The 14,111-nt window shown below is 37.7% G+C and overlaps 1 protein-coding gene across 1 annotated transcript in view; it reads right to left on the reverse strand.

The window, feature by feature from the left end:
• Positions 1-454: 454 nt before the first annotated feature.
• Elac1 (elaC ribonuclease Z 1) overlaps positions 455-14,111 on the reverse strand; it is a 13,920-nt gene continuing 263 nt past the window's right edge. Inside the window, exons 2-4 of the mRNA XM_015482374.2 lie at positions 8,295-8,459; positions 4,544-5,020; positions 455-2,452 (exon numbers count right to left, since the gene is read on the reverse strand). Coding sequence (XP_015337860.1) covers positions 1,986-2,452; positions 4,544-5,020; positions 8,295-8,451 — 1,101 coding nt within the window. The 5' untranslated portion in view covers positions 8,452-8,459 and the 3' untranslated portion in view covers positions 455-1,985. The remainder of the gene's footprint in view (positions 2,453-4,543; positions 5,021-8,294; positions 8,460-14,111) is intronic.

The raw sequence follows: 14,111 nt of genomic DNA on the forward strand, positions 1-14,111 counted from the left end.
TTTTTTTTTTTTTTTTTTTTGGTACTTGGGATTGAACTCGGCCCTTGTGCATGTGAGGCAAGCACTCTCCCAAATGAGCTATATCCCCAGTCCCAAGCAGAGCTGTCTTGATCATCACTACTATGCTGTCTCCATAACCATCCAGGAGTCAAAATTTTTGACCAGAGAAACCCCAGAACCCAAAGAATTTTGAGAGAACACACTCTGACAATGTTTCTAAATTTGTGCAGCGTAAAGCTCTTTAGGTTCTTGTGATGTTAATACACAACATTGAGAAAGGACTTCATAAAAAGTTGACAGCCCTCTACTGCAGGCCTCCTCAATGCCTTTACCCAATGGGCTCCTTATCTGCACTGTCACATGTAATCGTCACAACAATCCTGTCAAGCAAGTCTCTCCATCCCCATTTTGGAGATAAACAAGCTCCAGAAGTTAAGAGAGAATAAGTAATCTGCTCTAGACCACACAGAGGTGCTACACAAAGTACAAAATGGGACTCTAAAATCAGGTCTTTCTTGCACCCAACCTGGTTTGTGATCATTCCAAAGAATACTGTTTTTAATAGGTTGATGGGCACGAACCCAGTCCCAGAGGGGACACAGAGCATAAAACATTCCCCAAACTGATTTAATTAGGGAGCCCTTTTGAATGAATCAGCATTCTATATTAATTTTCCACAGAACATAAGATCATAAGGAAAGGCTATTCTACAAGGAACATTTATTAAGTTTGTGCTCAAAGAATTATTCTCTCCTTATTCTGTATGTTAGGAATTTTCATTATAATGTGCCTTGGTGTGGATCTCTTGTGATTTTATACATTTGGTGTCTTGTAAGCCTCTTAAATTTGATTTTCCAATTCATTCTTCATGTTTGGAAAATTTTATGATATTATTTCATTGAATAGATTGTTCATTCCTTTGGTTTGGAACTCTATGCCTTCCTCTATCCTGATAACTCTTAAATATGGTATTTTTATGGTATCCTATATTTCTATTATTAATGGGGACATGTAAATTAAATCTCAGTAATAAATACCACTTTTTACCCCCAGATTCATAAGCTTCACTTGACGACTCATTTCTTTCAAAAAATATTTGATAGAGCATTCCAATTCTGACATATTCAATCTTCAGGATCTGTTGTTGGATCAACTTACCTAGTAATTCAACTCAATATGTCACTAATTTTGGTAAAGCATATTCACATTGGAAGTATAAATTTTAACTTGCTGTATAACTCAACAGGCCTGCAATATGCATTTGGGGATGAGGTTATTCTACAGGACTAACCCAAACTTTACAGGGCATCTAGCATTCCTGACCCCTGCAGATTAAAACCAGTAATATTATCACTACCACCCCTCTGTCATTGTGAGAAGAAAACATTCCCACAATTTCCAAATTCCTAGGACAGTACTCAGATGAGAATTGTGGGCTAAGAGCAAACCAAAAATTTCAGCAAAACACTAACATATCACTTAGCCCAGCCCTGAATTCAATAATCCAGTAAAACCACTGCATGCTATTGTTAATATTACATATACAAAGTCTTGTAACTCGCTCTTTCTCTTCTGTTAATAACATGAGCAGATTCAACACAAACTGACAAAATACCATTTCTAGCCAAGAGGCCGATTCCAGTGTACTTTGCCAATTACTACAATAAAGCTGGGCAGAAGCTAAGCCCAGGACTGCATGGCTTACATCTGTGGCAGTAGTCAGAAAATGAGAAGAATACCTGCAAAATCTATCTTTTTGTCAAATATGCACTTTAAGAAGGATGCTGGGTGGTTTTTTTTCTTCTCCTAAAAATGATTTATTATCAAAAAGCTTGCTCCCTCTCACTAATGAGTCAGATCAATAATGCAGCTCCATCCTTTTTAGGATTATCAGGGCCAAAATAATTTCAGACCAAAAACAAAAACAAAAGAAAAAAAAATCTGGACTGTAGGTTCAGTAACATTTACAGACATGTCAATATGTTTCATTTCTTGATTGGAATGCCAATCACCATAAAATCTTCTGCTAGAGTCACTTCTTGGAGATCTAACACTGATTCTGCTTGCTTTTTCAGTTCCGCAATGCCATCTGTTTCTCCTTCTCTGGCCAAGGCAACTGGTTTGTACCTCTGACTGAAATGAGTAAGAACCAGCCTCTTTGCTTGGCACATTTTTGCAAACGTTGCTGCCATCTGAGGTGTGCTATGGCCATGCTCCTTTGCTTTGTCCATCTGGGTGTCATCCAGGGTTGCCTCGTGGATCAACAGGTCTGCTTCAAAGCACAGTTTCACTCCTCCATCTCCTACAACCCCAGAACAATCACCCAATATGCATATTTTTCTTCCAACAATAGGCTTTTTTAAGACATCCTGGGGAGAAATTGTAATCCCATTTTCCAGAACAACAGAGATCCCATTTTTCAGCTTCCCATAGGCAGGACCTGGCGGAACACCTAATGATGAAGGCAGACAATGTTACATCATGGATATGGAATTTATGACTGTTTAAAAGAGTCTATTTTAATAGCATAGCAAATAGAAGATGGAAAAGGCATCAAATTCTTTTCATAATTATTATAAATGTTTTACTACTGTGGAAACTCGAATATTTATACATTTTAAAAGTTCAGTGTTGACTCCTAATACAATGTCTTTATATTTAAAACATTTCTCATGCACATGTACCAGATGACTTTTAAACTCCTAAGTCCCTCTAAGATTTTGTTATAGTCAAGATAAAAGTTTTGATTCTCTGCTGTGCATAGGAATTACAGCTTTTAAGGGTATTAAATAAATTAAATATATTATATATTAAATATAATAAGGTCATCTTTGGGTAAAATTAGAAAAGTCATCTAAATAATGACATAATCAATGCTAGTCAAGACAGGTACCTACAAACTAACATAATAAAAATGTGTTAGAGAGAACTGTTGGATCACAAGATCAATGAGCATTTGGACAACTGTACACAATCAATCTTCTTCATAAGTTGGTGAAGTCCTACGTTTACCAACCTGGAATTAAATCTCACATCAGTTTAGAATAACATCTGATCATCATTCTGGACAACTGCTTACAAACAAGTGTAATGATAGTGATAACCAATTCCAACACTGATCATGTTTAAAATTTCCAAATATAACAGTATTTCCATAGGCTTTTAGATAATAAAAATAACTTTGACCTAAGTTACTTTTCCTCATCTAGCATCTTATTTAGAGTGGAGAAGAGACTGCATATGTAAAGAGACAAACATAAAAAATATCATCATGCTTTTTATAGGCACAGTCACACCATGTTAAGGAAGGTAGAGATGGAGGCAGAATGGACTGGGCCTCTGCTCCCTAACAGGTATTAAGGATCCCCTCATGCATGATGGCTAGTTGGAGGAAGTGTGAAGCCTTCCATGGCCCTAAGACCATCTTGGTGTACTTCTTCCCCACTGTGATGAACCCTGGTATGTAAAACTGGTTGAGGTGTAATATGCTAAACACCAAATTAATCAAGGTTGAATGAGTAGACAAAGTAGATTGAGCAGGAAACCATGGAAGTACTTGGTTGCAGTTTAAGTTGTAAGGTTAAGAACCAAGGAAAAAAATTCTCAGATCAAAGATGTCACTGAAAACATACTTCAAAAGGAAGCCATGAGGGTTAGGGAATAGCTTAGTGTTACAGTGTACAGCATTTACCTACCATATGGGAGGCCCTCAGTGCTTAAAAAAAAAAAAAAAAAAAAAAAAAAAAAAAAAAAAAAAAAAAAAGCATTTACCTACCATATGGGAGGCCCTCAGTGCTTAAAAAAAAAAAAAAAAAAAAAAAAAAAAAGAAAAGAAAAAAATAAAACTGAAGACAAGAGACCTAAAACCATCACCATTACCACCACCTAAACCATCTTACCAACCAAGACAGTACAAGGCAGATTAAGAGTGTGGATCCAGCCAGGTATGGTAGCAGATCCCTATAATCCCAGTAACTCAGGAGGCTAAGGCAGGGGGACCGCAAGTTAAAGGCCAGCCTTGGCAACTTAGAAAGACTCCATCTCAAAATAAAAAATAAAAGGGACTGGAAATGTAGCTCAGTGGTAAAGCAACTCTGGGTTCATTCTTCAGTACCAAAATAAAACAAAGCAAAAAACAAAGGAATATGGCTCCAGGAAGTTAAAGAGAGAAGGATTCAAATATACTACATATTTGACTTTTATTCTGAATAAAATCTTATGGCCCCAAGGATTTTCCTTAATAAACAAACTTTGGGCAAAGGAAGTGAGTACAGAAAATGTAAGTTTCTGGCCTGAGACACAGGAAAGGAAGTTACTATGATACTTCTGATGGCTTCAGTAAAAAACAGTTCAATTGATAAAAAAAGAAAAAACACGGGCTGGGGTTGTGGCTCAGTAATAGAATGCTTGCCTAGCACAAGTGAGGCACTGGGTTCGATCCCCAGCACCACATAAGAAAACTAAATAAACAAAATAAAGGATTGTGTCCATCTACAGCTAAAGAAAGAAGGAAAGAAAAAACAAAGCAAAAAAAACCACTTACCAAGGTCTTTCAGCTTCTGTGCATTGAGTTTACCTGGGCGTTTCTTTTCTACAACTGAAAACCCAAAGGAGGGAATTCTGTGAAAGAGGCGAAATGCTTTTACAACAAACTGTTCATCATCAACCAGAAGGTATGAGTTTTCTTCTGAATCTAATAGGATAGTTCTTCCTTGTCCCTCTTTGGGAGAGGGGGGGCTCTCTGTTGCTTTATCGACATGTGAAGATTCTTTTAGTACTTCTGTAGGACACTGATCTTCTGTGGGCACCAGCTCATGGACCACGTAAGGGAACACCAACTCTGTGTGAGAGAGCTCCATGGTTCGCCAGATAAAGTCTCGAAGTCCTACAGGGCCATAGATTTCAATTGGCTGTTTGGTGACCACAGAGCCACTCTGCAGGCTGATTGTGCAGAGGAGGCCGGGAAGGCCAAAGAAATGGTCTCCATGAAGATGCGTGATGAAAATCTTGGTAATTCTCCCTTTTGATTAAGACAAAGAAATATATTTGGAAATTTTTAGAAGTAAAACCTCAGACAAAACTATTTGAAACAAACCAAACGACTTACATAAAAGCAGGAAGTTGAATTTACAAGTTCTATTTACCATCATAAACTTATTCCTTTACATTATACGACATGATTCCAGAAGTAAGACAGTCTTTATTTCACTGGATGGTTTTAAATAAGATGAACTTTTTTTTCCACAAAACATTTTCAAATTACATAAGTTTTACAGTATTTTCCTATATATGTTCTCTCATTTAAAAACAAGAAAGAAAGAAAGAAATGAAATATGTGTACCAAAATAATTCACTTAACTAGATGGGACTAAGTGTCGAAAGCATTTGGCAGTCACATTGCCCCCTACTGCCCCCTCTGGGAACAGGGAATGTGTATTCCAACAAAACAAAATGTTCCACCAACTACTCTGAATGATTGGACCAGTGCCCGAACCCAAAACTGCCTTTTAAGGACTCTACTCTGGACAGGGATTAGCCAACCAAGTCAGGGCCTGCCTATGCGGGTGAGCTTGTAGGAAAAGGAGAAAAAGGATGGGGGTGGGGGGTACAGGAGGGGGAGAAAAGGAGGAAGAGAGTAACCGAGTAAGAAACAGGGGAAGAAGGTGGGCAACTATAGATGCCACAATGTAGACTGGAGAGCAGGTCCTCTGGACCTATATCTTGGACCTATCTCTTGCTTTTAGTCTGAACGAATACAATAGCTTTTTCAGTGCACTATTGGCTAGGTTATAACTTTATTTAGCCAATAGTAAACTGAATTTACTGCTGGTATGTGGCAGGATGCCACATCACCATTTTCTGAGGTGCACCACAGGCATTTTGAAAGTAACAATCACAACTAGCACATTTCCAGTATAACAGGCTTTTGGGCCTACTTCAAGACCCACCTATTTTAAATATTTGATACCATAAAAGTACAGGATCTCTTTATTGATACCATAAAAGAACAGGAACTGTTTATTGCAATGTGATTTGTGCTACGTCAGCAAATGGTCTCCAGTTTCTCCATTCTAGACTCTTCCTAGAACGACTCCGCCCAACCCAGGCTGCAGTGGCAAGTGGCAGAGAACAATGGATTGGGCAGAAGTTGATTTTGGACCCTGAGAACCCCCTGGAGGCACTCTCTAACTAGAAATCTCAAAATGCTCCTTTCTCTTTTTAGTCCTTGTTGTCACTGTTTATGACTTCGAGAATCCTTTCATTTCAACTACCTGTCTAGGATGCCAAGCCACCTCCAAGTGGGACCTGAAGACTACACAGACATAAGGATGGCAGCAGCTAAGCCCAGATCACACGCTGGCCTCAAAACTGTTAACATCAGACTTTCTGGGTCCTCTCCTATCTACTCCAAAACAAAGCCAGAGTAGAACACCAAAACAGCCTGTGAACCCAAAGCACACAAGACAAATTAAGTAAGTGGAAAATTGCTTCCCACAGTTATCACAATTTCAGGGAAGATAAACATTTCATTTTTCAAGAAACTTGATTTTAGAGGAAGAAGTAACAGTAACCACAATTATCAGAGGTATGAGGAAGCTATCAAATGAAGAACACATGCATTCTCTTTCATTTGAGAACAAGGAAGTGATGGAGAAATACTGCCAAAAACAGTAGTGGAATACAAAGCATCCCCAGAAAAGAATGATAATAAACACCCTCTGAAATAATTATTCTTACAGCAATTAAAGTCATTAATTTTCACAGGAAAAGTTCTGCAACAGATTGTATGTATATATGCTCAGCTAAAAAAAAAAAAACCAGGTTATGCAAAGTACAGTGTGATTCCATTTATGCAAAACGACACATACATACATACAAATATACCCATACCATTACAATATCTGTATGTATAGAAAATTTACCTATGGGAAGAGGACTTGGGTTTCTCTTCTTTACACTGTTTTGTTTAAACTTCTACAATAAGCATATTTATACATTTATTATTGTTTTATTATTATCATTTTATTTATTTACTTTTTGGTGCTGGGGATTGAACCCAGGGCCTCACACATGCTAAACACGTATTCCACCACTAAGCTATATCCACAACTCCTTTTAAATTTTTATAATCATGTTAAAAGCATGTTTTTGTAATCCTTTTTTCCCCCAGTACTGAGGAATGAACTTAGGAGTGTTCTACTGCTTAGCTACATTCCCAGCCCTTTTTATTTTTTCTTTGGAGACCCAGTCTTGCTAAGTTTCTAAGACTGGCTTCAAACTTGCGATACTCTTGCCTCAGCTTCTCGAGTTGCTGAAATTACAGGTATGTACCTGTGTGCCCAGTTGTAATACTTTTGAATAATCATTTTATGATCATTTTATTTTATTCTGTTGGGTTTTTTTGGTGGTGCTAGGGATTAAACAAAGGGCTTCCTGCATGCTAAGCATGTGCTCTACCACATTTAGTACTTGAAAAATACTTCCATTATTCTACTTATTATAATTACAAGGTTGATGACTATCTGCATCTCCATTTCTGCCACTCCACTTCTGTCATTAAGAGATCCTGGGACACTAGAAGTATCTTTCCTTTTGTCATCAAGTTACCACACCCTGTGATGAGTTGTGGGAATTACTGCACTAACTATTTATCAAGACCTAAAAAATAAGATGTAGGTTGCTCAATGTCTTATCCATTCACAAACTGAACAGATATTTATTGGGCATCTACTAGGTACATAAGTGATCAGTGAACTTAGTTTATTATATAGGAAGATAAAGAACACAGAAAAAAACTATTTCAATAACTTAATTTCAGATACTGATGATGCTAAGAAGTTAATAAAAACAGGAAGAAATAATAGAATGGGGTAAGAAAGGGAATACTTAACTCAGAAGGTCCAGAAAGCCTCTGAGAGCATCTTCCTCCTCTGAACACCTACTGCCCTTTGTATTTCCTCATGACAACTATCCCCTCATGGAACTGAATATGTCCACTGTTACTTGCCAGGGCAGTGTCCATCTAATATGTCTCAGGTAGCTCTCCCATCTTGCACCCCCCAACTCTATAAAATTCTTGCTCTTGACATTTATAGACTAAATGAAAAGCAAATAAACAAGTACATGGAGTGGTAATGGCAGGGTGCCTGGGGGCCTCCCAAGTCTGGCCAGAGCTCTAGCAGGAAGTAGGATCACAACTGGTAGGGCTGTTTCTGAACAACAGGCCCAATGAGAACTAAGATAATGACAGAGAACAAAAAATAATCTTGATGAGATACTGACTGCACACTAACCTGCCTTCAGTTGGCTTTTCATAAGCTGTGTCTGTGTCCCCTCTCCACAGTCAAAGAGCCAGCATTCGCCTTCACACCGAAAGACCACAGCAGAGGCACCCCGAGTAGGGGATGGATATGCTGCACCAGTCCCAAGAAACGTCACATCCATAGACATCTTCCACCCTGCAACAGAAAGTTCACCTGATTATTTCAAGTTACTGTTCTGTGTGATTTACTATTATTTATTTATTTTGGGTGCTGGGGATTGAACCCAGGGCCTTGCACTCGGTAAAGTCGCTCTCTAAGCTACATGCTCAAATCCTATTTGTTTTTTGATTATGAGCCCTTCCTACCGAGTGGTGCTGGGGATCAAACTCAGAGCCTCATACATGTTTGGTAAGCACTCTACCACTAAGCTACATCCCAAGCCCTGGTTATAACTCCTAATTGAACTAAAACAAGTCAACAAACCTTATATTGACTGTTTACATATACAAAATTAAACCTAGCTAAAGTAAATCAATTCAAAACTGTAACTAAGAGGCTGGAAGTGTAGCCTACTAGTAGAGTGCTTGCCTAGCATGTATGAGGCCCTGGGTTCAATCCCTAGCACTGAAAACAATCAAACACCACAGCTGAATTTCAACTACATAGCATTTCCAAAGAAAAACTATGGGACAGTAAAAAGATCAGTGCTTGCCAATGCAATGGAATAAGGAGGGAAGGATCAATAAATACAGCACATGGGATTTTTTTAGGACAACAAAGCTATTCTGAATGCTACAGTAAGAATAGACATGTCATTATACATTGGTCACTTGTACACAGAATGTACCACACAAAATAAAGCCAACTTTAGTTAATCATAGTGTGACAATATTGATTTATCAAAGGTAACAAATATGTCATAGTAATGCAAGATATTAATACAAGAGAAACTGAGGGGTGAGTAGCGAGAGGGCCTATAGGAATTCTGTAATTTCCATTCATTTTTTTTTTAAAGTTCTAATAAACACGAAACAATAATAATCTAGTTGAGGTTCTGGGTAAGAGGTGGTATTTAATATACTCACAAGCAGTGCTTCTGGTGCCCATGGTGATCAGTCCTTCCTCTGAACTATTATGAACAGTAATGTTCTATATTACTCTACAGTAATGTTGATATTTCATTGTAATGCTGAGCAAATGTCTCACTTCCCTAAGTGACTGGTTATGGGGTTCTGATCTTTTAAGTGATCAATAACCTGTGAATATTTAGATTTCTACCAACTCCTGGCACTATCGCTTTCACTATTTATGGGCATAACTGCCATCTCTGATATATTTCTATTACGGAAGATGTGTGTCAAATAGAATAAATATTGACACTTATACATAACCAAATATAGATTATCCACATTAATCCACATTGTTGGGTGGAGAGGAAAACAAATAATTTTAAGAAAAACTACTACAGTAAGAAAATATGACCAAAAGTATTGATAGCTTTTCTTGGTCCTAGGAATAACCAGATAAAAACAGAAACAGGGGAGGGGGAAAATCCCAGTCATAAGGGCATAAAAAAACCCCAAACCTTATAAATCACCAGAAATAGTTAGCAGGACCAGGACCTAAATGATTCAAATAAATGGAGAAACACACTATGTGCCTTGATAGGAAGACCTGATATTACATAAATGTTCATTTTTTTCAAAATTAATGTGGATGTCTTTAGTGTAATTTCTATCAGATTTCCAAGAGATTGTCTTAGAACAAAAACAATCCAAAGATCACTTGGAAAAGAATAAATGTCTGAGAATGGGAAACAAAATTGCAAAAAGTAGTGAGGAGTGACTTGCCTTTTCAGATGACACTTATTATGTTAAACAGATATAATAAGAATAATACTGGCATAAAAACACAGGTAAAGGAAATGGAAGTCCAGAAATTAATATGTACAGGAATCAATATGTAACAAAGGCATAAAAGGGTGGTTTACTTATTGAATGGCACCAACAAAATTGGCTATTCTTGCAGAAAAAAGCAAAGTCCCTGTTTTACATTGTACGTAAAATTCCATTCCACATGGGTTAGCAATTCAAACCTTTAAAAATCCAATTTTTTTTTTTTTTTAATTAGAAAAGGGCTGAGGGTATAGCTCAATGGTAGAGCACTTGCCTAGCATGTGTATAAGACCCTGTGTTTGATCCCCAGCACTTGGGGGAGAAAAAAAACAGAACAAGAGAATATATGTATATAACTTTGGGGATGGGAAAACCCTTTATTATCAAGACAAGAAGCCAAAAAATTTAAGGAAAGATATTTTCACTGTATTTTTAAAAATATTTTTTAGATGTAGATGGACACAATATCTTTATTTTATCTATTTATTTTTATGTAGTGCTGAGGATCTAACCCAGGGCCTTACATGTGCTAGGCAAGTGCTCTACCACTGAGCCACAACCCCAGCTCTTTCATTGCATTTTATATCGTTTTATAACTTTATATATGAAAAGACTCAAAAAGTCAAAGGAAAAATAATGGCTGGAAAATTGGTTTGCATATCTTATGACAAGGGATTAATGTCCCTTTAAAGAGTTTATACAAATGGATTTTTTTAAAAAAATACTGACCCAAAAGAAAAAACGGTACAAACGGATTTTTAAAAAAAAATACTGACCCAAAAGAAAAAACGGTAAAGGACATATCCCAAAAGAAATTCAAATGGCCAATAAGCATGAAAAATGCTCAGTCTCTAGGTAGGTAGTAGGAATTCAAATTAAAGAAATAAAGAGACACCATTTTCCACATAGAAGCTGGCAGATATCAAGGAAGCAATGCTGGCCTTGATATCCATTATCCAGGATGAAGTGAGATGGACAAATGGGTGCTCTCAGAAGCTACTGACGGTGGAGGTGTAAATTGCAATTAAGACTTGGGCGAACGATGGGAGAATACATATTATCAATAATAATGTTGCTGTTGATAACAAACCAGTTATCTCATTTCTACCCTACAAAAATAAAGGATCTACATACAAAAAAAAAAAATGTTTATTTACTGTGGTGCTTTTAGGTGGCTAAAATAGGAAGGTAATCTAAATACATGCCATTATGGAAATGGTTTTATTAATATTCCTAGTAATATATGATTAACTATTTATTCCATAGCTAATAAAAACTCAGGTCTGAAACTATCATCCTAGAAGGGTAAGAATGATAAAAGTTAAAGTTATGGTATAATCTCATTTTTGTAATATATTCTCCAAACCCTTATATTTATGTAAGACAGAAAGTCTGGTATGGAAGGATACACATATACTGGTTATCTCCAGGGTGATTAGAATGCTGGGGCAGAGAAAGGAGATATTAATTTTCAAATCTTTGGATTGTTTTCAGTTACAACTGACAGTATTTTATTTTTATTTTGTATTTAATTGTGATTCTATTTTTAAAATGGTTAATACAGCCAAACATACTTTTCTAAGTAGACAGCATCTTGTTTTCCTTTCATTTTAGGAAACAGTCAGCTCTCTACTCCCTTTACCCTTTACACACAAGGCAGCACATTTTATCTCGGACCAAAGCCTTGAGGTTAGTGCTAGTGGCCGTCTGTATGTTCCACGTCTTCACCTCCAAGATTAAGCCTCAATCTAACAGTTAAGCAGCTTCCCTACTGGACTGCAGATTGTAAAAGGTGAGAATAAACACAAAGTTAAAACTTTTTACAGTTAATAAAATGCAGAAGGAATAACAGAATATAGTCACTTTGCAATCCCTAACAAACAATGCACCTAGATCAGTGGTATGGAAAACTGAGAGCATATCAGAATCACCTGGAGAGCTTTTAAAACATATTAATGATTAGGCTCCATCTTAGAACAATTTAACAGTAAATTCTGTGAGACATGTGTTTTGATATTTTTAAAAAGGGGCAGGGATATTCTTCCCCTGTAATTCTAACAGAGTTAGATTTATTAACAACTTAGAAATAAGGACAAAGGAGAACTATAATTAATTGATCATGCTGACCTAAACTCATTAGTTAATCTTTAATTTAAAAAAACATTTTATTAAGAAAAATTATCCCAGCAATTTGGAAGGCTGAAGCAGGAGAATCACAAGCTCAAGGCCAACCTCAACTTAGCAATACCCTCAGCAACTTAGCAAGACCCTGTCTTAAAATAAAAAAATAAAATAAAATGGATGTAGCTCAGTGGTAAAGTGCCCCTGGATTCAATCCCCAGAACTAAAAATGAGAAAAGAAAAATGCAAACACATATGGAAATATATCAGCATAATGAATGCACTGCCACATTTCCATCACTGAGCCTCAGCGATTATCAACTTATGGGCAATCTTGATTCATCTATTCCTCCACCCTACCCCCACTGCTCCAAGAACACTTGATAATTGGTATGAGGTACTTTCATTTGGCTGTCTTTCTGACATCAGCATCGGATCCATCATTTCATTAGGAGTTGCCAAAAGGTGTTATTATTCTCTTATTCCTTCTGCAGTTATTAGCTGGTATCCTTCTATAAATCCCTGTTCAATTAACTAGTTATCCTGCAGTGTAATTTGTACATAAAAGGTCTACAAAGAGACGAGATATTATCTAACCCCTGATGATGCAATATGAAATATAGTCAGCAGCCTTCATGAGGTTTTCTTGCCAAAAAAATAGAATCAAAACCTGAAAAAGCCTGTAGGTCTAAATACCAGTTTATTAAAGGAAACCACAGGGATGGGGAAAGCAACATGCAGGCTGCAAGAAACTTTACAGGACAAATGACATAGTCTTTTTCTACAAGTGAAAAACAAGGAAAAAAATAAAAAAGATTAAATGAGATCTTAGAGACATCAATCAAATGTAAAGTGTGTAGCTTGTCTGGATCCTAATTTGGACAGACTGGTAAGGGGAGAGTCAGGGAAGAGACAATCGGGGAAATGTCAACACTGGATAGATGATAATATGAAATGCTAATATGACTGATAATGGCTTTATGTTTAAAAACAGAGTTACTGTGTTTCATTATTTAACCGATGGAATGATACATTTCAAATTTGCTTTAAATAGTACAGTGGAGGTAAGAGATGAAACAAGATTGATCATGAGTTAGGAGTTGAATATATTATTCTATTTTCATGTATGTTTGGAAGTTTCCATAACAAAAAGTTTAAAAACAAACCAAATAATCAAAACCCTCCCACTAGGTCAGAAAGCAATTAGAAATTCATGTAATCAATGATGCATGTTCTGCGACATGCGCCATTCCAGGTACCAGGAATTAAAAGCGGCCAAACCAGATTAGGTCCCCGTCTTCTTGGACCAAAAAAAAAAAAAAAAAAACCCAAACAAACAGATGTTGGCCTTGTCAAGACTGTGATCCACCCTCGACGAAGTGTACATTCTGGTGGTGACCACAGTTGTCACTCTGGGCCCGCGTTTCCCGGTCCCGGCTGCAGATCACAATCCCTGGAGACGATGGGGCTCACACTGGGAAGGCTTCCCAAGTGATTCTACTGGCTGCCCAGTGGAGAACCAGCGCTCCCTAGTTTCCAGACAGTCACTGTCACCCCTGCAATCACCGAGTGGTGTAGGTAGGGCAGATACTGCCGTCCTCCATCTTAAAGCTGGAGAACTGTGGCTCTGAGGGAGAGTGAGTGGCCAAGCAGAGGCCAGGCCTCCGGCCACCAGCGAGCCCAGGCTCCCCTACCAGACCGCGTCAGTTTCGCAAAAGGCGGGCCGGGCGGCGGTAGCAGCGCCAGGCAGCCGAGGCTCCGGCGGGGATAGTGACGAAGCGCGTCCTCGCTACCGGGGCCCGGCTCCTCTGCACCAGACTGGGCCAGGCCG

This window comes from Marmota marmota, unplaced genomic scaffold (genome assembly GCF_001458135.2).
Source record: "Marmota marmota marmota unplaced genomic scaffold, marMar, whole genome shotgun sequence".
NCBI classification, from domain to species: domain Eukaryota; kingdom Metazoa; phylum Chordata; class Mammalia; order Rodentia; family Sciuridae; genus Marmota; species Marmota marmota.